The 25,425-nt window shown below is 36.0% G+C and overlaps 1 protein-coding gene across 12 annotated transcripts in view; it reads left to right on the forward strand.

Annotated features, from left to right (window-relative positions):
* The first annotated feature begins 362 nt into the window (after positions 1–362).
* Positions 363–25,425, forward strand: part of LOC114243293 (uncharacterized) — a 91,708-nt gene continuing 66,645 nt past the window's right edge. For 7 of the 12 annotated variants that reach the window (XM_089731107.1, XM_089731111.1, XM_089731103.1 and 4 more), the window contains exon 1: positions 363–543. Coding sequence is in view for 4 of the 12 variants with exons in the window: in XM_089731103.1 (XP_089587229.1) it covers positions 533–543 (11 nt within the window). In the remaining 8 variants the exon portion in view is untranslated. Of the gene's footprint in view, positions 602–628; positions 743–25,425 lie in introns of those variants that run through there. The other 5 variants (XM_089731109.1, XM_089731115.1, XM_089731113.1 and 2 more) reach the window with 4 other exon arrangements.

Raw genomic sequence — 25,425 nt, forward strand, 5'->3', positions numbered from 1 at the left:
GCTCATGAATAATCATTTACATTTTGTGCTAAATAAATTATTTTAAATTATAATAAAATAAACAAAACAGACGTATTACTATTATTTATGTCAAAAACATTAAAAAAGTCTACTAAAATGATTCAGTTAAAATGTTAAATTTTATTTTCTACGGAAAACCTTTTTGACTCATATGCAAATAATTATTTTTATATTATAAAATACCACAGTGAATTTCAAATTTAAATAGATGAAAATTTACTCGACTACTCATAGAATAGACTATTCAAATTGAATTAAACTTAAATCTATTGATTCAGGAATCTGTGCTACGAGTAATAATATAAACTGTAGCGCGCCGCGTAGCCAGTGCCGCCGCGGCATCGTAGCGAGGTGGACGCCGCACTACGCCGCACTACGCCGCTACGGAGCGCGTATCATTGTAATATTCCGTACTGCGTATCGTTACAATCACAACCGTGTTCTGTGACCGTGTCATTGATGTGATAATCTATTTCACTTTCGCACGTATTCTTGAATAAGTGTTTTGTGTATGTACGAAGGGTAATTGAAGGCTTTTGTTTTATTCTCCGGTGTCTTAGTGAAGCGCTTGAAACTAATGGTCTGTTAAGATAGACGTTAAAAGGGTTTATTCTGAGTCATAAGCCGTTCCAAGTTCTCAAATTTCATAAATCCGGTCCGGTTATCTTGTCATAAAGTATCTTAGGTTTTACGTTCGCGGCTCTGTTGGAATATATTAAAGGTACAAAAGATAAGTTAAACTCAAGTGTATTTTTTTATTTACGACAAAAAGTTCCGCAGTGTTCTTATACTCAAAACATAAGGCGATTTATTATATTTACGAATGTGATTTGCAAGTATTTTTCAAGCAGTTTGATTAGAGCTGTCTAATTGAAAACTCGCCCGTATTCTAATTTTATGACTGCTAATGAACTTTAAATTAGAAATAATTATCTTTCTTCATTAAAATGTTAGATTTGTGTATTTTAAAAAATAATATTTGTTTTGAATTATCGATTATTTCATAGATTCCGAAAAAAAATTCAATGATATTTAATTTAACTATGAGATAAATGTCGAAAAATATATTATATTTGTCCTTCTTAGGGTTTTGTGGCATGTCGTCACAAATTGTTTTTTTTTTAATTTTATACACCTCTATTTATATGTGAGATATTACGCATGTACGTAAACTAAATGCAGTCTATGAGCTAAACAAAAGTATACACTAATAAACAAAAAAGAAAAAAGAAAATTTTAACCGATATTTTTTTAACAACACTTGTTGGGACACGTCATTCTTTATTCATAAAAGTTGGACACGACTATTTAACTATGGGAGGGGTGAATCAATTTAGGGACAATTATAAACTCTTCTCTTTTCTATTATTTACCGAACACGCACTTTACCATATTTTTAAATGGTCTAGAAATTAAATGCTGGTATAAAAAATAAAGATTCGCACTATCTATTATGCCAATAATAAAATATAACAATTTCCTTACAACTTACTTACAATTTGAAACTTACTATGACTATATATATACTATAACTATATTACTTACTATGAAAACTAAGGCGTTACCTCTGACTTCAGCAGCTTCGGATTGAAGAGCACGACAGTCTATATTTGAAGTGAAATATTCGTCTACCATCTTGTAAATAAAAATTAAAAGAATATATTATACACTAAACTCACTTCACTTTCACCTAATTCGTGTCCCATAATTAACGGCAACACGCAAATTCATTTCCTAACAAATTAATTGGATAGTTAAGAGACTTATAATTAAGTCGGAAATTACTGAAAATAAGTTGTTTCTAAATACATAATTTTGTTTAACTACGGAATAATAATTATGGCTCCTTCATTTAATGTTTCAATTAACCTTGTCGTTTATGCAGTCATCGTTTGGTTTTTTAGTAAAGGAGATCTGATACAATAAATAAAAAAATTGGACCAGCAAAATTTAATTAAAAAATCAACTTTTGCATGTCAATAGAAAAATAAATCGTCAGCAATTTTATATAACGGAAAATATCTTCATAAGCAATTTCATAGTATTTCACTGTCAAACAAAGTCACTTTCTCTGTCCCTATATCTGTCTGTCCCTATGTATGCTTAAATCTTTAAAACTACGCAACGGGTTTTGATGCGGTTTTTTTTCGTAGATAGAGTGATTGAAGAGGAAGGTTTATATGTATAATAACATCCATTAAATAGTGGAGAAATCAATAATAAATTACAGTCTCCGAAGCGAAGCGAGGGCGGGTCGCTAGTGTAGGATATATTATGATGAAACGCCGCTTTGGTGAAGTAGAATCGCGACTCTCGTACGCTGATGGTAATACACTAAAAGCACTAGAACACACTAGGTAATACACTAGAATACACTAGACTAGTAATCGTAGAGAGCTTTAACTCAATATCGATGAGTTTATCAGTAGCTATCCAAATGTTTAGTTAGCCTGCTTAAAGCTGGCCATCGACTTTAAAAAAATAAGATACTATAAGTTCGTACCCATTCCTGAACCTAAGACCTCTTGATGAGAGGTACCTGTGATATCGCTTGGGTCACGAGCTGTGAATAAATTTAACTTATAATTAAATATGAATTGCAGATTTGGTAAATTTAAGTTGATCTAACTTGCAAGATACTATGCTAGATTGACGGACGGATAAATAAAAGTAATGCGCTGGAAAGGTAGCGATGAAGAGTATGTACGACACAAAATATTATAATGGATCGAATTGTCAGTGAATTATTAACCAATTTCCGCAGTAACTTCGATAAGATGAACAAATATTTAATTTATACATGCTAAGTTTCGTGAACTGAAGTAAGCCCGGATATTTTAAGTCGTATTCGTTCGAAATCAAATCAAGAGATGCAAAGTGAGATTCCAATTCACCAAAGTGATTCCATCGGAACGAGTTTCGATACAATCGCTTCTTTTGGGTGACGTGTCATTCAATTTTGAATTCCATCGACTATCTTGATTCAGTTAACGATTTCGAAGCGGATTTTTGGTTGATTTGTTGACGTTACGATAAGAAAATTGCAGTACACCTACGAATAAATATTTATTCGTAGGGTACAATGAATTATTATTATTTTAGTGATGTACAAATTAATGTACGGAATATCTTGAAACACTTCTAACACAGCTGTCTACTGGACAATTAAATATATATATAGAGAGAGTATTCTTTATTGTACACCAAAAAACAAATAAACAGTGCGATACATTAAACACAAAAAAGTACAATTGGCGGTCTTATCGCTAAGAGCGATCTCTTCCAGACAACCATCAGGCGGACAAGAATCATTTGGAAACGAACTACGCGCTATGTACCAATCCAGTGAAATACATATTATTATATGTACACATACATATACACATACATACATACATATATCCGTGTAATGTATTAGAGAATAATACCAATTATTAAAAAAAAAAATTAAATTTTACTTCTTTACATAAATAAGATATATCGACTGAGAAAGACAATAAAGCAATATAGAGTAGTAATACTTCGTGATTTAGTTAAAATAACACTTTTGTATTTGTTAGGACTTCCCAAATGTCCAACGTACTGAAAACTATTACATGTTTTTAATATAATTTATTGACGAATTTGCTTTTTAAATTTATTACATGTGAACAGAAACGTTTTCTCGCGTATTTTTACTATTACAACCCCAAAGGACCTCTTGAGTCCGCACGGGTAGGTACCACCGCCCTGCCTATTTCCGCCGTGAAACAATAATGCGTTTCGGTCCGAAGGGCGGGGCAGCCGTCGTAACTATACTGAGACCTTAGAACTTATATCTCAAGGTGGGTGGTGCATTTACGTTGTAGATGTCTATGGGCTAAAGTAACCACTTAACACCAGGTGGGCTGTGAGCTCGTCCAACCATCTAAAGAATAATAAAAATAAAACGTAATAATGTTTTGTCATTTTCGCAAAACGTTGTTAGAAATTGTAAAGTTTATTTGATATTGTAACATTCAAGTTACGACTTAAACTAAACGTTAGCTGCTAGAGTCAGAGCCCTTTCAGTTTAAAGGGTTATTTGGACGCGAAAACTATTGCAACTAGTCGAAAGAACAATCTAATTTGCATGAAGTTAGTATAAAATCTATATTGGCACTTAAAGTTCATTGCAAGCGATATAAGGTTAGTTAGTGATTGGGGTTATACAATATTAAATTTGATGCAAAATTCATTTATTTTTTATACAAAGTGACATTGAGTGTGGATATGAATTTTTTTGGAATCTGCCGGCGCGACAATTCTAATGAGTGTCTAAAGATTTACAAATCAGAAACATTTTTGTATGAATAGTTTGAAAAATTGCCGATAATAATACAATAATAATAATGAATCGCTTTAGTGAAACTTTTACTCGAGTTTTTCATTAATTCATAACCTCATAGACAGATAAAGGTAAGCCTGAAACATTTAACATCGAATTATATTATTAGTTTTGACACATATCTCACATTAAATATACAATTATTCTAATTACTACCACGAAGCTGCCATGCGTTCGACCCTTATAAATACAAATGTTCGGAAAATATTAACGAAGGCATAGTTTATATATTTATTGCTTAGATGGGTGGACGAGCTCACAGCCCACCTGGTGTTAAGTGGTTACCGGAGCCCATAGACATCTACAACGTAAATGCGCCACCCACCATGAGATATAAGTTCTAAGGTCTCAAGTATAGTTACAACGGCTGCCCCATCCTTCAAACCGAAACGCATTACTGCTTCACGGCAGAAATAGGCTGGGTGGTGGTACCTACCCACGCGGACTCACAAGAGGTCCTACCACCAGTAAAATATATCCAATCCTTTAGATGAAGATTGGATCAGAAACATTACAACGCAATAAAATTAAAACCCAAACCAAATGATTCATTAGGGTTTTTGATGCGTTATTGACATGACATGTAGCATTGGCCCGCAAAGTTTGCTCCCGTAAAGTAAACATCGCTCTTATGTTCCGATTGTCACGTTTATACATCGCCGAGCACATCGACGAATTGAACCGAGTGAAAATTTAACATTCAATGATTTGCGTGTCAGTGAACTAAAGTGCTTGTTAGCGCCCCAGTTGTTTGATGGCGGTAAGGAATTAGTACAACTGTATTTTTGTATTTTTAATAATTAAATGAGAATAGCAAAAGCAGTAAATGATCTATGTATCAAGTTCCCTTTGTATACCGGCTTAGGGGACCCGCCAGAGACACCCAAGAAGACTGCGTATAAGCTAATCTACACCGGTCTTGTGAAAGAAAAAACGGGGACAGGTACTTCGACAATGACTCTCGTTGATTCTAACCGGTTTGGATATTTTGGGATACGTGCTAGAGGAATGGTCTATATGGATTTCGCATGGCCCGTCGATTAAGAGGCTCAATATTCTCAATGCAAAGCTCGTTCCTTTGCCCCCAGCTTGCCTTGGACGAACTCTGCTTCATCAATTTGCTGAACGATAGCGTGTTCTACATGATTCATTTTGGACATGCCCCGCCAACCCGTAGGTGGAAGGCCGGTTATTTCCTCCTGAAAAATCATACTACATAATTATAATTTATTTAGCTATCCTTTGATAAAATGGAAAACATGATCTTCACTTTGGATTATAAGATCGAAGTTTCAATTGCTCAACGCCTACCCCACTCTTCATAGCGGAATGTAGGATTGCTTCACGACAGAAATAGATAGGATGGTGGCACCTACCCGTGTGGGCTCACAAGTAATTACACAAATTATAATTTTGTGGGTTCGATTTTTATTACACAATGTCATTCCGTTACCGTAAAAATCATTCGTGAATATTTATTAAGTACGTATTTTATTACAAAAATTGATACCTGCCTGCGGGATTCGAGCACTGACGCAGTTGCATCGCTCGATACAAATACACCAGACGTATTATCCTTAGCTTTATCTTATCCTTAGCCACGACGACTTCGAAAGTATGTTGGAAACTAAATGAAACATAGTTTATTGCTCGCCCCTCGCTCGTATATGTATAGACGACACATTTCATGAATACTTCGTCGATATGACACAGACGGTTGTTATTTAATATTAGGGTTCGTTCGTTTTCTTTGGGATTGTGTACCGTCTTGGGTTGTTTATCTTATGAATGCGTTCGTACGAGTTTAATTAGAGGGAAAACCGAAGTTGTTTTTCATGAAGTATTATTGTTTCGATGGCATTTTTGGAGTGCTTATTTATGTGTGAAAGATAATGTTTATTTTGTTTTCTTATCTTGATTTTTAGACTCAAATGAAATAACTTAAAAGCGTAGGTATGTTTCTTCAAATCTAAACGAAGGTGCTCATGAAAACATTATATCATATTAAGTATAGATTAACAGTGCAATACCATCTTAGTTTCCTTTATTTTAATAAATCTTTATAGAAAAGAATTCCGGTATTGTTGTAGTAGACAGAACTTGAAAAGGTTAAGGGAGGTGCCTGAAACATCTTCCGAACAAGTCCTCAACATTTTGACCGCTCCGAAATAGGTCGTCCCGTTTCTGGATGATTAAAATACCCTGATCATATTTCTAACAATAGATACTCTTGCATATCTATTGTTATAATTCGTCTCTTAAGAGAGCACAGATTAAACAATGAAAGCGAAACATTTCTATGTTCTGTAGTAGGTACGTGAGTTGTTTAATTGAAGCAATGCCGACACTTAGATGAATGTTTTGGCAACTATGACAGTGGCGCTAACGAAATTAAATTAGATGCATATACTAATTAGTTTCCGTTGGCAGATGAGATGTATCCAAACGCTTCGCTAGAAAGGAATAAGGTCATTCGCCTCTACTATCATGTCAACGAATTGGTTAGTCTGCTAATGACGGTCCAGAAAAAAGACGAAGCTATAAAAAAAGACGAAGAAAAAGAAGAAGTATTTTCCGAAGAAGAAGAAGTTATTTTCCGAATGTTTCCTTTTTTACGCATCTCAGAAAATTCTTTTAGATTTTTGATCAAACTAATGTTTTGTTGACAATTATATAACTAGTAATATTATTGTGTAATGTTTTTATTGTGTAGATTAGCGAACAGGCTCAAGATCCACCGAATGTAAAGTAGTCATCGAGCTCATAGTCAGCTCAACTCGAATGTCACCCAGTGTGTAACACACGAAGGCAAAATCTCAACTGCGTTGTATAACGGTTGTTTCACCTTTCGAAGTATAACCCATGACTGTTTCGCGGCAGAAATAAGACAATACGGTGGTAGGTATACATGCGGGCCTACAATACACCACCAGATTGAAGAAGTGATATAATATTCAGAGAACGCTTCTACCCATTCTCTGGTGAATCTCTAAAGATGACCTTTAACAATGCCCATGGGAAGAAATAATATGGTGCTATTCTAAATCGCTTGCCATCATTGATTAACAAAAATAAAGTCAAATACAAAATGCGAAAAAAACTAACTTTAATTGCGCGTTTGCTACGATTAAGATTTATCAAACACTTTCTAAAACCATTGGATGTTTAGGTACTATTAATTTTTCATTAATGAAATGACTCACGAACTCCATGGTGCCCATATTGTGTTTGTCTTGCAATAAGTCTATTAGAATAGACCACAACATATCGAGGGGTGAAAGGTGTTTGAACGACATTTTTGCAACTTTACAGGAGAGCTATTTAAAGTTTAAAATTAGGAAAAACGATCATAACAAAAAAACTTCTTCAGCTATGAATGGGATAAACTTAATTGAAGTTCAGTTAAAAACACGGACTTGTTGATACTAATACCAAATTAAAGGGCCTTTTCATGACAAGGATAAAGGTCAATATAACATGGATATTTGGATTTTCTCCAACTAATACTTGTAAGTTGGTAACGAGAATCTTGAACACAAGTACACTTAATTTACAGCTTGTTCCATAAGCTACTTTGTCTACAATTGTAGGATAAAAATGTAATAAACGAGATATTAATTTCAGCTTATCCCCCTCTGTTTGGTTCACTGTTGCGTTGTCAAGACGTTGCCTCGATTACTGTGCCATATATTCAGGTCTGACTTAGGATCTTTGTTAGACACATTTGCTGTTGAGGGTCTGGGTGTACTTTGCTCTTATCTCTGGACTCCAATAAAAATACTGTGGTTGTGAATGGAGTTTGTCACCGCAGGATTAAAAAGACGAAGGAATTCATAGAACATAAACATCGTTATGAGAAGGCTCAAGGTCACCCAAAAAGCAATGGAGAGGGCTATGCTCGGAGTTTCCCTGCGAGATCAAATCAGAAATGAGGAGATTCGCAGGAAAACAATGGTAACCGACATAGCCCAAAGGATTGCGACATTGAAGTGGCAGTGGGCAGGACATATTGCTCGCAGAACGGATGGCCGTTGGGGCCAGAAAGTTCTTGAGTGACAACCGCGTACTGGAAGACGTAGCGTGGGTAGGCCTCCCACAAGGTGGGCCGACGACCTATTGAGGTTCGCGGGGATCCGCTGGATGCAGGCAGCGCAGGACCGGTCTTTGTGGCGAGGCTTGGGGGAGGCTTATCTCCAGCAGTGGATATCTTATGGGCTGATAGGAAACATCGTCAAGGTTTTTATAAAAGCGGTTCTATCTTGAATTTAGTTACGGCACGAAACATTATTCATAAAGAATGAAACTGATGTGGAGTAGCAAAGTGAAGTATGTTGTTGAAATAATATTATACGTCAAAATATTTTTTTCTATGAAATCTACTTAAATGCAAATGACTCACTAGAAATACTTCACACGTTTCTCTTCTATTTTCATCCTCAGTAATCTTTTAGGATTTTAATGATGTTTTTTAAACAAATGCAGGTAAAAAGTTCTAATAATAGTTTTTACAAGTCTAGAGCCGTAACTATTCCCAAAGAACACGTCTTTAGGTACTGATTATAGGATAAAAGTTACATTTAAACAAGTTTTGGCGTTGTTGTATAGGCGAACTTCAGAGGCGTGAAGCCAATAAATTATACGCGTTATAAATTTGACCGTTGGGAACCCTTCATAACGAAGATACATAAAACTTTCTCACGTGCGAAGGGGCTTTATGTTCCAATTTTTATTATTTCATCGAACTAAAATATTTTTTGAGATATAGAAAAAACAAAAGGTTTTAAAGATAATCCAATTTCGTTCTTTGTGTTTTGTTTTATTTAACTCGATGGGTTATTTTAATTATTGATTGGATCAATTGTAAAAAAAATAGAACTTGAGTTTTTGATATTTTGAACTAATTTAAAACACTGACAAAACAATTATCTCTATAGCCATAGTAGTGAAAACGGTCTTAAGACAAGTTATTTGAGTTCGATATGCGTATCAATCTAATTAGGGTGTGACAATCGCAGTCAGCGTTCGATTTTATTATAATCTACAATAGTAATTTGATTAATCCGTCGAACCAAAATTACAAATAAAATAAACTCTAATAATTCTCATGTTGTATTTGTTGTTTTAGCTGTTTCACAAACACTCATCACTTTTAATTATTATTCTCATAATCCTCTCGCAGGTCTACTGGAAGAGATTTCTAAAAGAAATAAGCAGTGCCTTTGTACATAATTTTCCTATTACTCTGTACTATGTCTTCTTTTTTGTGTGTACATAAATAAATAAATAATTAATAATTAATAAAATAAACTAACCCAATAAATCAAAAGGACAGTATTATTTAATTGATCAAAATATTTCCTGTAACACGAGTTTGGGTGCTATATAATAACACTTGAATGAAAGCTACTGGATTCGTACGATTACTCATATATCTTCATTGCGAAACTTCCTTGATCCGAGTCTATCGTACATTTTTTTCTTCGAAATCAAAGCAAATTACTCGGACGTCATTCATACAATCAGTCCAGATCGGACGTTGGCTCGTAAATTGTCTCCACAATGGTTCCTCACTATGTCTTTCACGATCATATAACATCTTACTTATCGACCTCAGATCTGCTGACTAAGGTCCGCTGCGATTCGTAAGAGCTGCCTTGAATAATGCGCTATTCCTTGCAAGATTTGGGATCGGATCCGCCTCGGGCATATATTGCGGCAATTGAGTCTCCGAGATGTCGTATTGCAGAAAATATTGGATTTTTTTTGTGTGTGCGTTTCCCTTGTCAGATTATGTTCAAATAGTTTTTTTTTCGGGTAACATTTAATACTGTTGTGTGGAATAAAATAGTTATTTTTTACTGCAAAATCGGATTTTATGCGTATAATTTCAATAATATACAACAGAAACTATCTAGTTTCTGAATTCCTTACATTCCGCCAATTATGGTGGGTAATGGCAACCAAAATGTTCAGATACTGTTTCTTTTTTAATTATATTATGACTATTCTTGAAACCACTTGCTCGCAACGTTCTTTTGTTACTATAACGGAAGCCTCTTTATAACAGACTAGCGACCCGCTCCGGCTCCGCTCGGGACTTTAACAAAAATTTAATAAAAGAACACTTATTGCGGCTTAAGTATAATGCCGTCGCGACACTTTTTGTAACTAATATTGTGTTCTACAAAGTCGTAGTACATTATTTTATTCTATCAATAGTTTTCGCAGAGCACGAGATGTATTTTAAGTAATTTTTTTACACCTTGGGTTACATTATAAGAGTTTTAGTATGGATTCCTAATTATTAAAAAAATATTATAGCCTATGTCACTCGGGAATAGTGTAACTTCTAAACAGTGAAAGAATTTTTCAAATCGGTTCAGTAGTTTCGGAGCCTATTCAATACAAACAAACCAACAAATGTTTCCTCTTTATGATATTAGTATAGAAAGCTTAGAACATAAATCGGATGAACGACCTTGCAATATTAAGAACCCAAAAAAAACCCAGATAATTTACCCTCTTCAATGTTGATAAAAACGCCGATATATGTGTAGATTATATTTTAAACCAGAAGTAGGTAGGTATATAAAATTTCGTTCTTCTTGCTTTAAAAACGATGGACTACGATTTATTCTACAACTATTAATTCCTTATTTTATGTTAGAGGTTAAATTTCTAAAAATACTTCACTGACGAAGTAAGTTCTTAGTACATAAAAGGCATCAACTACCAAAATTTCAAGCTACACAGGCCTAGTTAGGAGTAGTAATTACATTTATATGTATAGGCTGAAAGGTCCGATGCATGCATGGCACGCATTCTATGGATTCACCTTATTACTGGTGGTAGGACCTCTTGTGAGTCCGCACGGGTAGGTATCACCACCCTATTTCTGCCGTGAATCAGTAATGCGTTTCGGTTTGAAGGGTGGGGTAGCCGTTGTAACTATACTTGAGACCTTAGAACTTATATCTCAAGGTGGGTGGCGCATTTACGGTTTAGATGTCTATGGGCTCCAGCAACCACTTAACACCAGGTGGGCTGTGAGCTCGTCCACCCATCTAAGCAATTAAAAAAAATGTAACGTTGTCTTTAATAAAGTTGAGAAACTAATTTCCAGTTTCACTGTATTTCAGATTTGTCTCTTCTGTCTTGGAGATAACGTTTCCGTAACAATGGGCTGAAAACCAGCTACGTGAGAGTCTTGGATAAGTTTATTGGAATTGTCTAATTGGTTTGCTCTCTTGGCTTCATCCGAAGATTCAGTATCCAACTAGAGTAGGTAGGTAGCTCTTATTCATGTTGGATAACATACAGCCAGCTTAAACATAAGAGCTTAATCAGTAGCTATTAACAGCCCGTAACAGGTTTTCGCAAACGGTTCAATGAACGTATACTCGTAGAGTGACAGAAAGTTTAATGTTAATATTGAAATGAATGAATATTTAAATTTAAATATTAAAAAAAAAATGTATATTAAATAAAATAATATCTATTGACAGTGCTTCGTGTAAGTTTCGTAAAATTCAGAACATACAAAAACCTTTTGGAATAAATATTAAAACGGTAATTATCCTACCTGCCCCCACTTCTACTTTCAATCTAAATAACGGGTTGAAATTGTTCCTGCCCAGTAAACAAACAAAATTTCACTGGTACACTTTGTTGAACATTTAAATTACCTCTCTGGTTAGTGACGCGAATAACGTTATCTTTCTATTGTGACCGACTGAGTTCTTCACGCTTTGGAAACAATTTTGACGTGACTATTTTTATGGAAACGTTTCTGGGTGATGAAATTCTTGGAAAATTCTTTTTTTTTGTTATTTTGTTTTGTTTGTTTACAGGAATTGGAATTTGGTCAACTTTTAGCGCTTTGTGCGATAAAGTACCTACATAGTTCCAATGATTGGCGTTCGTATAAAAATATTTGGGAGTATTTTGTAAAGCTTAATTTTGCACTGACAGCAAGGAAATTAAGTTAAAAGTCGTTAATTATGACATGAACACCCTGGGGAAATTTAGTACAAAAAAATTGTATGGATGGATTACATTAAATCGAATAACTAAATACCTTCTCCGTTTGTGAGAAATTACAACAATTCAAATACCTAAAGATTACATGTTTATTAATACAAAGTGTGCAGGCTAGTCTCAAGATTCTTTGATCATGTTTATTGCCGGATATTAAATCCTCGAGCTTATTACAATCCCTCAGAATAAAGACGAAATGTAGGTCCCCACTGAACGCCTATATCCTGTCCTAGGAAATAAGCAGGAAATATTTGTAAGGAGACTATCTTCATGTTTTCGTAGAGTGATTTTTTGATCTGAATAACACATTAAATAACAAATTGTAGGTAAATAAAAGGATTTAGTGAAGAATTATTTTCAATTCAACGAATTCAAAGAAGGGAAATTAGTCACAAGATAAAGTGAAGAAAATCCCAAAGAAAAACTCAATATTGATTTTGTACACTAATGTAAAAATGGACGTTGAAGCAGACTGTTTTTTTCTTCTATAATTCTTAGATAAGCGTTATTCATGGGATAAAATACAAGATACGTAATAAAAATAAAATGTTTCACGAATAAAATGGTTTAATTGCTTCACTTACTTTTTCAGTTCGGTTCAAATTTGAATTATTTGATATCTTTTCAATTATGACGAAAAATCTGCGTGTAATTCTATGTAATACTCATGTCATCTGTATTATGAGGACCTCTTTGGGAAACAACAATATAACAATGTGCTCACAATGAAAAAGCATAGTAGGATCTGTTTCATTCCATTAACATCATCTTCCTTTTTAAACTATGTACTCAAATCCACGACAATCCTAGAAATGGATACAGCTGTGAAATTTACTTGTGTGGGTAGCCGCAAGTCTTCCAAGCAGTAGACAAAGGTGGCCAGAATCACATACTTGTGTGGCGAGTGGGCAAGTCAACTCGCACATCTCAACGCAGCACAGAAATCATATGATTTTACGTCACATCAGGTGATCCGAGTGCCGTGTGCAAAGACTGTTAAACCACGCCCCCTGCAACATCTTATTTGTCGGAGTGGTAAAGACACAAGATAGCCACGCATCGAAACTCAACACGAGCTATTTGCAGCCAATGGATCAATCATATTCACCTACGGTGACCTGCCTCTTACGCTGGACTTAGGACTACGACGTAGTTTCACTTGGCGTTTCGTCGTAGCAGATGTGACGAAGCCCATCATCGGTGTCGACTTCCTAGGTTACTATAGCCTACTAGTCGATTGCCGCAATCGACGCCTGATTGATGGCATTACAGCACTTACTGTTGCCGCACCAACAAAGAATTCAACAGAGGCTATTTCATCCGTTCGCACCACTACGGACAACTCAGTATACCATCAACTGCTGAGAGAGTATCCAGATGTCACACGTCCTGCCGGTAGACTTAATAACGTCCAGCATTCAACTGTCCACCACACCTGCATGTTCTGAGAAATATGCATTGAACTCAGGATAATACTTTTTTTTTATTGCTTAGATGGGTGGACGAGCACACAGCCCACCTGGTGTTAAGTGGTTACTGGAGCCCATAGACATCTACAACGCAAATGCGCCACCCCTTGAGATATAAGTTCTAAGGTCTCAGTATAGTTACAACGGCTGAAAAATTTGTACCCGCCTGCGGGTTTCGAACACCGTTGCATCGCTAGACACGAATGCAACGTCTTATCCTTTAGGCCACGACGACTTCTAGAAATATTTTAAACTTTTCAATATATTATACATTTTTTAACTCCCTTTATAAGGAGGCGTGCATAGTCCGACATCGTTGGTTTAGGACATCAGCAATGCCAACTATCCATCCAAACCGCTGTCTGCTGCAAGATTTTCTTTTTTTAATCTGATTAAATAATATTATGTATAAACAACGAACTATAAGATACATAAGATTACAATGATTAAAGTCATTGTTATTTTTGCTTTTAGCACCTCACGCATTTTTACAATTAAACCTTTTTTTCCTAAATCACCAACTTTTTTAGAGCTTTAGTAAATTATTTTCTACTTTTTAGTAGAGCTGGCTAGCAACAAAATTATATTTTACTTTTTAAGTGTCATTTATACAGGAAAGAGCCAGAGTTAGAGTAAATACAAAACAAGCAACTAAATACTACTTGTAGCTATAGCTTCAAGGCCTGCAGTACACGATTAAGGCTGTAACGGAAAACGATCGAGTTCTCTGATAGATGTTGGTTTTATCACAGTCACGCAAAGCCTATATTGGAATGTCGTAGGCCACTGATTACATAGATAGACCATTATTACGTAAGCGTTTCTTTACAATGGCCAGTTTGTTTGTTGAACGTGCCGTGAAGTGGCTGTTATGTTTTATGTCTTCTATAAAACACTCAGTCAAACAATATAATAGTGAATTCAATGTTATAGTAGCTGGGCCCAAGTACTTTTTCAAATATCTATGTTTGTCGATACCTCGAAGATAATAACACCCTCGAAGATTGGCGTTTTCCATTCAAAGGCTGCTTTTCGTAGGCTAACAGGCATGTTCTGTGGGTAGACAGATTTTTTTTTTTTTAAGAATTAACTTCCGATAAAAGAAGTGCCAGCTCACCACGCTAAGACCTTCTGAAGTATCTGATTTAATATTTTTGCATTATCTTTTTAGTGTTGCTCTTTTGGGTTTCAATCACAACGAAGGACAACACAATACTAAGGAAGTTTTCACTGCAGTTACCAGATTTTTTTTTCAACCTTACATGGTAAAGGCCCCTAGCATGCCGTGCTTGCATGCTACGTCAGTAAATACGTACCTGACCTGCTGAGGTTAGATGATTACACATGTTATAGAGGGGAGCGATCGAATTGTCCTATAGATGGTGGTTGTAACGCTGTCACGCAAAGTTTGTTTTCATTATTCCGTTGTGATTAGATTTTATTGGATCGGTATGAAGTAAATACAATCTTTAGTGCTTTAAAACTAATCTATACGTAATTTGATTGATATATGTGTTGAATGGAGGTGAGTGAAGTGTGCATTAATAGAGGTATTTTAAACCTACACCAGGGTCGCAAGTTCTCTGGCATTCTCCAAATTCCTCTTTAAGCATAGAAATAGAACTGTCTCATGCACGGTGAATTGGTGTATTCGGTGAAATTATTCTCAAAGCATTAGAAAGCCGATTATCAAGGCATACGTGATCAAAATGCTTTTTTACTAAATTTAAAATGTAGATACCCTCATAAAAATACCCCTTTTAAATCTTATTACCTCCTAAGACATGTAATAAAACGAAGCGTAAAAGGTTACAAGCTAAATAAGCTTAAAATTTGGCTACGTACCCAACGAAGACCCTTTTTTGTTTACATTCAAACGTTTCCGGGTAGGCCTGAGAAACGCAACCTTATCTTTGGTAAACTCTCGATCTGACCGAGATAAGCACATCTGTTACGTAACGATATCGAGAAAAACAGTCGAACCATCCCTCCCGCTTCTATTACGTATGCGTACAGCCTTCGTTCATCCGGGACCGGGTTTTTCATACCGATATATTATGTAGAATCTATTATGTACCCAATTAGGTCCATAATTTAAATACGTTGATGGTGTAGGTGTACCTGCTGACTCATTTGTCTTTTTGTAAATTATAAACGTGCCCATAAATGAATTATGAGAGATAATTTGAGGAGTTTAGGTGAAAATATTCCAGTTTTGTATTGGAATTTAAGATAAGCGTTGAATTAAATCATTTGTTCCAATTTGATGTGTGAGAAAGCCTGCTAAAGTAGTTAAAACTGCAGTCTTGTTTTTAGGCTGGCAACAGTATTCACATGGTACATATGAGATCCGATGACAACTTAGTATTGGGTGGACTTAGTATTCAGTTTGGAAATGATGTAACAATAATAATTAAAATCCCTATATGTAAGATGACAAGAAGACAAGCCGTTCTCGGAAGCACAGATTGGTAATTGATACATCACAAAAAAGCGCTTCCGAATAAAAGTTTCGGAGAAAGCTTCGGGTGTACTCACGACCTATCGGGTGTGGTGCTTGTGGTTCTCAGAACCCATAGGGGTCACAGCATCAATGCCGCAACCATATTAAGAAACGTGCTCTTAATACACGGATAGAATAAATAGTACCAATTTGTGGGATTTCAACGTTGGCATGCCATCTTGATATGAGTACATTCATATTTAGTAAATACAAACGAACCTACCGCCACTGGGAATATGCAATGTTGCAGTTTATTTGTATTTTAGGTTCCATCTTTTAACAACCAGTAGTAACTACATAATTAGTACAAATTAAATTTAATATTTTTGAATATCTTATTTATGTATGAATTTCAAACATCGACTTATTGACAAGAAATAATATAGGATTGCTTACTGGCGACAGAGCGTCTTCTGAGCCTACGCATCACTCTGCCTACTTCTGCCGTGAAGCAATAATGCGTTTCGGTTTGAAGGGGCAGGTAGCCGTTGTGCTTATAACTGAGACTTGAACTCATGTCTTAAGGTCGGTAATGTCATTTACGTTATTGATGTCTATGGGCTCTTGTATTAATTCATCGTCAGCCCATTTAAACGAAAAAATGTAATATATAAAACTAATCGAAGGGTAGGTTTACGGTGCGCGCGGTTTTTGAGACATTTAACGCACGCATATAACGAAGCGAAAAATGTGAACTGAAGTCAGATTTTGAATGTACCTTGTCAGGTCATAAATTCTGTCACATGTTTAATGTAAAATAATTGAAACAAGTTTATTCATTATGTAACCATTCATATACCAAAATGAACTTAACAAAACATAGATAGATTCTTATGACACTAAAGTTTATTCAAAATGACCTCCGTGATTTTGAATACAGGCCTTCAATCTGCGCGGCCAGTCGTCTATCGCAGCACGAACGAGGTCCATGTCAATATCGGCGGCTGCCTTAATCAAGGATGTCTTGAGTGACTCCAAATTGGGATGAGGCTTTGAGCACGCCTTTTCCTCCAAGTTTGCCATATCATGTAATCTAACGGATTCAAATCTGGACTGGAGGAGGGCCAGTCTTCGTGCCGGATGAAGTCGATTTCACGCGCCGCCAGCCAGTCTTGTGTGTTCTTCGCTCTATGAGCTGGCGCCGAATCTTGTTGGAATATCCAGTGCCTGTTATTGAACATGGTATGAGAAACAGGTTCCACAAGGTTCGTCAGGACTGTATTTTGATACACAACTGCATTAGTTTTTACACCTTTCTCACAAAAATGTACCTCTGTTAAGCCCCAATAAGAAACTCCCAACCATACCATGAGCGAGGATGGAAAATGACCTCGTTGGACCCGCGGAATACGGTTGCTCGCTTCTTCACTACTGTGTGCGTACACCTTATCATTTTGTTTGTTGTAGCTCTCTTCTACGGTAAAAATGTTTTCATCCGAAATAAGAATTTCCCGATATTTTTTTCCCGCGTACCGCTTCAACAAAGCGCGGCATCTCTTCAGTCTCAGGTCCATTAGACGAGCATTCAAACGATGTCCTGTTTTTCTTCGATATGCCCGAAGCCCTAAGTCTTCATTTAACACCCTTTTCACCGTGGTTCTGCTTAACCCCATCTGAAGGGCCAACAGTTTCTGCTTACGTTTGGGATTTCTTTGAATTCGCGCCTTCACAGCTTTTATCACTGCTGGAGTCCTAACAGACCGAGGGCGACCACTTCTTGACCTGTCATCTACACTAGAGTCTTCATTGTATCGTTTGATGGTACGATAAACAAATCTTTTGGTTATATTCAAATTTTTCAGTATGTTAAAAATTTGAATTGGCGCGTAACCGCAACGATGCAACGCAATAACTGCAACACGGTCTTCTTTAAGCGTCCACTCCATATTTAAAAATGAGTAAAATTCTAAAAGTATACATTTTTATTTTCATGAACAATTCGAAATTCGAATTCAATAAACTTTTTTGTGGCCAGCATTCTAAAAGAAAAGTTTTTACTGTGTGACAATACTTATGACCTGACTAGTTATAATTATTAGTGTTTGGAAAAATAAAATACTACCCACATTTTTGATTTAGTATTATTTTTATTACATATTTTTCTTGTGTTTTTCAATTTTAAACTATTATTATGACAAAAAGATCTTATTTAGCATCTAAACTTCGAGTTCCTGATTTCCTTTCAAATATAAATCAAACCGACCTATCTGCACCAAAAACTAATACCAGAACATTGATCGGATAATTGGACAAAAACTAAAGTTTCCTAGTTCGTGCCGACGTCTTAAGCCTCGATGAAACATGAGAGGCATTCTCGCAAGCTCCCTTTCAGATAAGCCGTATCCTATATCTGTCCCTTGCCAGACGATACGTGTTATTTGTGCCTTCGGGCCTTATTATAGAATCACTTACCGGGCAGCGATTTTGATTGAATTCTGCTTTTTATTGGCATTGGTGAACAGATAAATTCACCTTGTGCTAGGTAGCTTAGTATAGTGAGGAAAGGAGACTAGTTGTTTATAGACAACACAAAATATGAAGATTACCATTTACCTTTAGGTTGGTGTTTTCTGCTTTCCAAGATAATCACACCCTAAACCCAACTCCATTTAAATTAAAGTTCACCCCTAGGCCCGTCACGTGTCCCGTAACGTGGTACGACGATCCTGATGGTTCCAAGATAATGGTCATTGATGTTCTGATGTCTTACGTCCAGTACATGAGAGGCGTTCTCCCAACCTCCCTTTCAGATAAGCCGTATCCTATATCTGTCTCTTGCCAGAAGATAAGTGTTATTTGTACCTTCGGGCCTTATTATAGAATCACTTACCGGGCAGCGATTTTTATTGAATTCTGTTTTTTATTGGCATTGATGAACAGACAAATTCACCTTGTATAGTGCTTAGTATAGTGAGGAATGGAGACTAGTTGTTTATAGACAACACCAAATATGAAGATTACCATTTACCTTTAGGTTGGTATTTTCTGTTTTCCAAGACGATCGATCGCACCCCAAACCCAACTCCACTTAAATTCAGCCCTTCTTCAGCAGGCAGCCTACAGAGGAATTCGCCCTTATGACCGTCACGTGTCTCGTAACGTGGCACGACGACCCTGATGGTTCCAAGATGATGGTCATTGATGTGCTGATGTCTTACGTTCTGTATTGCTCAGTCGCGTTGGTAATGTCAGGGTCACGGCCAATTAAATATACATTCACATCCACGTTGTGATGTCTATTGAATATTATTATAATTAAATTCAGAAATGATTCGACAAAATTCTGTCGACAATAATACTTCAACGAAATTACCGAAACAAATTTCGCTCCGTTTTCATTTCACCGACAAAATGATAGATACATCGTACGACCTATCTATTAAATAAGAACCCAATGATTCAATATTTGTTCAATCCCTTGGGTCCTTAGGTAAGCTTCTGTGTGTAGGTAAAGAGCAGGGCCGGAGGTGAGAGTCAATTTTTTTTATTAGTCCACGTTGGCAGAAAGGTAAGTGGCCCAAATTGAAACGGCAGACAATTATATCCACTTAAAAGCTGAGTGTGAGCGTCATTGAGCACGCTTCACGTTGAGCGTCTGAGTAAGACTTCAGTAAGCTAATCACTCTAAAAAGTTAGTTATGGTTTTTAGGGATGATTTTTAATTTCAAATTGGAAATTATTTTAAAAAAAGTCTGAAAAGATGGTTTTATACTAAACCTTGTTCGTGTGTATGTTTCTTTAATTATCTGCCTTTTCAAGTATTAAGGAAAGAGAATAAGAACATGGTTTAAGTTCTTCGACACCCATCAATATGGTTGTATGATCTCATGGCTCACCTGGTCCAAAATGCTTACCTGAACCCAGAGACTTTCACAGTCTCTTTGGGGTATGTATCCTCAATTGCATTGTTTAACGGATGTACCATTCTTCAAACCAGAACGCATGACTATTTCTATAAATTTGAAGAGATATTTTATGCCTGCTTTGCCATATGCTGGAGCTTCTAAATTTAGTAAAGCTCTTGTATGGTAGGTATCAGAACTGGTGGCGGCTACCTAGTGGACAAGGGTCAAACGCCATAGCTCCAGTTCAGCGATCAGTCTATAAGCACGATGAAAAGAAATCAACTTCAACTGTTTAACTTACAAAACCCCACAAGTAGTTAGTTACCTAGAAACTATTTTAGTTCCCAATAAATTAATACATTTTCACGATTTCTGAATCCGGACCCGTTGCAGCAAGGGTAATTGTATATCAACTTCTCGGATAGCCTCAGAGGCAAAAAGAACTGTCACTAACAACGTTCGTTCGACGTAATTGAAACACAATAAATGCTTCCGTTTTGTACAAATATTTCGGACATGTTTCATTAAAAGACTAGGCGTTTTTGCTTAGGCTATTTAAGTTAGGACAGACTGAAGTGTAGGTTATCAGTCCGAAAAGTCCTGATATAATAAGAACATTATAGTCCTCATGTGTACTAGCTAATTTGGTAATGTGTCCAGTCCAAAATCAAACTGTCCATGACATAGAAGAGCGTGCATTATGGCTGATGATGGAAAAGCCTTAAAAACGACTACAATCTCTAAGTTTTTAATCAAGAGCTCTTTAAAAGTAAAGCAATTTTTACGGAAATCAACTTTGACGCAATGCATTAAATAAACGAATAACTAATTGTTTTTGAGGTAAATTGCTAGGTCTTGTAAAATGCCAATACTGCACAATATTATCAAGGTCATTGACTGACGGGTCTCACACATAAAGTTCTAAGCAATATATTTTTGCACGTTTTGTATGATGGCTAGATATTAATCTCTTAAAACAGAAATTCGAAACCTTTCCTCATTAAAGGTCTAACAAGTAACGTGTTTAATGTAAGGGGCTTTGATAACGTAATTCAATAACACAGCCGTCCTGAAAATTGTTTTCTTAATGTAAATAAATTCAAATTTTCATGAAATTTTGCTTCCGGCTTATACGCTGAGAGGATTGAAAATAAATATATCCACGTAAGTATGGGTGAATAATTGGATGAAAATTTCTGTAAAATGAACAGATATATATTCAGTTTCAAAATTGAAACACAAAATGCGGCTCAAAAAGAATTTTACAATCTCGCTCAGCAGTTCATGTGTGATCAAATAACAATATTGATTATGATTTAAGAGTAACAATCTTGCAGTTAAGTATTTTCCCTTGATTGTTACTCACATATATTTATATTTAAAGTGTTATAACGAAACATTGTGTTAGATCTTAGAGCATTGTCAATAATAAACCAGTTGTAACTGTAAAGTATCAAACCCCCATTAATTTTTTATAAGCGTTTGAAACCATAGTAAACATTTTTTTACACCGTTTAAGTTTTACACCGTTTAACCATACTTAAGTCCTTAAATGGTGGCGCATTTATGTTGTGGATATCTATGGGCTCCAGTAACCACTTAATACCAGGTGAGCTGTGAGCTCGCCCACCTATCTAAGCAATAAAAAAATAAGTTTTCTGTGTCAGAATCGTATTTCTGATTTAATTATCGAAAACTAAAAAACAAAAAAAAACAATGATACTTTTTTGATGTGATACGAAGTTTAAAATTTAAATTATCTCTCGACTCGACATTACACGGATTTATTGCCGAACGCCCAATTAATTGGATTACGGGATTGTTTTCACTCGTTAAAATCAAGTTTCAGAATGACGGATCGTGGCTCAGTGATATCAACTGGAAACGTCACGCAAACTTATTCCAGAGAATATTGCATCATAATATTCTATCCCCTTGCTAATCAGAAAATACGGATATGCGAACCAGGCAGTGCTGCCAACTCTACCAACTTTTAGTGTCGTAATCAAACCTACCACTTTGTAGCAAAAATCTACCAACTTTTGAAGTTTTCAAAAAGTTCAAATCAAACCTCCATAAAAATAATATTGAAACTAATTTTTTTTTTTAATGTTAACTTTTCAATTGTTACTATTTTCTTTTGATATTTTGAATATTAGCGGCCTGTAATTCTGTTTTATCATTGGATTTCTAATAAAAATAGTTCAAATATTCAATCCAATCGAAAAGTAAATTAAGGATGCCAGATTCTTTTTGGAGGTTCTCTAAAAGACTTGAAAAGTATGGGTGGTAGATCTACCAACTTTTCATAGTAGAGTTTGTTGGAAACTACCAACTTGTAGAACCCTATCTCCCACCTTGACGAATTTCAAGTTGGCAACACCGGAACCGAGTCTCCTTGAGCGCTCACAGTTACTAGATTACCATCATCAGTCAATAGTAAACTAGTATTGTTACTTCTTTTTTCTAAATCGAATTCGGTAAATCGAGTATCGTTGGTGGTACGTATTTTGAACCCAAATATTGTACCACAGTTTTTTCTAGTGCTGTAGCAAACCAAATTCTCTTTGCTGATTTCTTTTCTGCTTTGATGAGACTTTGACATGATTGTCTCTGCAGTAGATGTATTCACTCAATGTTGTCAAAAGAATCCATTTTTTATCATAAAACGATTTAAGTTCGTCTGCAGGTCTATCAGTCTGTCTGTCTATCTTTCAGCCCACAGACGCGCACCGTTCGAAATAGGCTTCCTCCAAGCCTCGCCACAACGATGCTATTAGATGGTAATTTAAAAGTAATAACTAGATAGATTCTGATATACTCGTACCAGCGTTCATACTGGCTAACTCAATATTAATCATACCAACACTTACTAGTACCTATTTCTACCATAGCAGGTAGATAACAGCTTACGACAAGCATTACCCAAAATAAACAAAACAAAAACAAAATAATATAATAACTGTAGATTAATTGGTAAGAAAAGTCATGATGAGTCAGTCAAAGTTCAAAATAAGTCATTTGACCCGTTAAGATATGTTTAATGTTAAGCTGAAACTCAACGGGAATTTTCAGAAAACTTGACCGAAGCGATCTTCCAATTAAATTCGATTACGTACCACGTAATATACAAACATTCACCCTCGTGTACGGAGGTATTTACACGTATATACTAATTGAATGCGGTGCAGTTGTCAGTATCGTAATGACGGCACGGTCCGGGATGCGCGCTCTGACAAAACGTTACACGATTAGGCGGGAACTCTAAAGGAAATGTTGCTATAAAAGCGATCAGATATTTTAGGAAAAGCAAAAAAAAGAAGGGAGGAGAGAAGCGGCCGCCCCGAAGACCGAGGAAGAGGAGGAGAAACGAAGAATGAAGAAAGAAAAGAAGAGGGACATCACACCCATCACCGCAGTGCATCACCCCTGCCTTGATAGACAGGGTGATGAAAAGCCGGCGGTGTCACCCCGAGGCACGTTCCGCGCCTCTGTAAGGGAACGCGACGACCCAACAGAGAGCACTGCACTTAGATTTATTTAGCGGAGCTGGCAGTAGATGAAACTGCTGGGTCTAAGAAGAGACTTCTGCTCTCTCTGTGTTTTGTACCCCATATTCCATAGAGAGTACTCCGAGAAATTGTTTGAGATTATGGGATTTCAATAATACAGTAGTCTCGCAAATTTCACTCATATTACCAAGAACCACCGCGTGTGTCCATACTGTGTTTTTCTGATTTTATTTTTTTGCCACGTAGCATCAAGCTAAAGCACTTCGCTTTGCTGAATATAGACACACTGGGATAATAGTTGTGTAACGGGTGATGAGAGAACAATTATCAAACTAAACACGACTCTCAAATTAAGATACCGACTTAGAAACAGAAGCATCCGGATTTGGAATGTACGCCCGCCACGAACACTATGACGTGTATTTTTTTACGGATAATACTCAGTGGGAAACAGCGACTTGGCCTTAACTTTGCTGACATACATGAGCAACACTAAATACACATCATAAGGTGGTCTGTACGCTCTTCTGCCTATAATGGAAATAAATATGATCATAGCCGAATTTCAATAAAGCTAGGCCAGGAAAGTATTTTTGTTATTCTTAAAAGTCTATTATTATCATACAACTAAAACACAGTTAAATTAGTCAAGTGCTTCACAGGTGATTCGTTTATAATCTTATACCTTTAAACGAGCAATTCTTGTAAATTAATATATATATATAGTCTGAATCTCGGAAACGGCTCCAACGATTTTCATAAAATTTAGTATACACCGGATTTCGGGGGCGATAAATCGATCTAGCTACGATTTATTTTCAGAAAATGTTGTTTTATTCGTGTTTTCAATAATCAACTCTTCCCGACATCTATTGGCGAATAATAATACTATTTTTCTTAATTGAGGGCAACTAACCGCTTTAAAGACATAACAAGATGGCGTTATCAAAAAAAAAAACCGAGCAAAGCTCGGTCATCGTCTGGTTAATGATTAATATTTAAATAAATTATTCGTGTCCGTTATAATTTGAAGTTGATGAAACTCATTTTTCATTGACAATTTTGGTAGTAAAGACCTATCAAACAATATGATCGATGTTTTGTACATTAGTTCCACGATAACCTTGTAATAAAAGTATTTTCTACCAGTTCAATTCATCTAGTGAATTTATGGGCACAGACATTTACAGCTTTTTTATTGCTTAGACGGGTGGACGAGCTCATGACCCACCTGGTGCTAAGTGCAGCAACAGCAACAACGTAAAAGCCGTGACCCATGTTGAAAAATGAGTTCTAAGGTCTCCGTTTCTACATTACAACGTCTGCCCCACCTTTCAAACCGAAACGCATTTTACCTCACGACAGAAATAGGCATGGTGGTGGTACCTTTACCCGTGCGGGTTCTCAAGGCGTCCCACCTAAACGTTCTAAGTTTGATCAGAACTTGACAGCGAATAGTTTATCAAATGAAAATGACTTTTGAGATTAAATCTCGCGTTAATTATTATCACTTTTGCTAACTCAGACGTTTCTTCTATCCTTTTTCTAGTTCTAGTTCTGTGTGTCTGAAAACAAATTTTAATATTAATATCAAGTAATAGTTTTTATAATAAACTATCGACCCGCCCTCGCTTCGCTTCGGAAACATGAAATTTTATTATTGACTAGTTGA

The sequence above is a fragment of the Bombyx mandarina genome, chromosome 11 (assembly GCF_030267445.1).
Source record: "Bombyx mandarina strain Sakado chromosome 11, ASM3026744v2".
Lineage (NCBI taxonomy): Eukaryota > Metazoa > Arthropoda > Insecta > Lepidoptera > Bombycidae > Bombyx > Bombyx mandarina.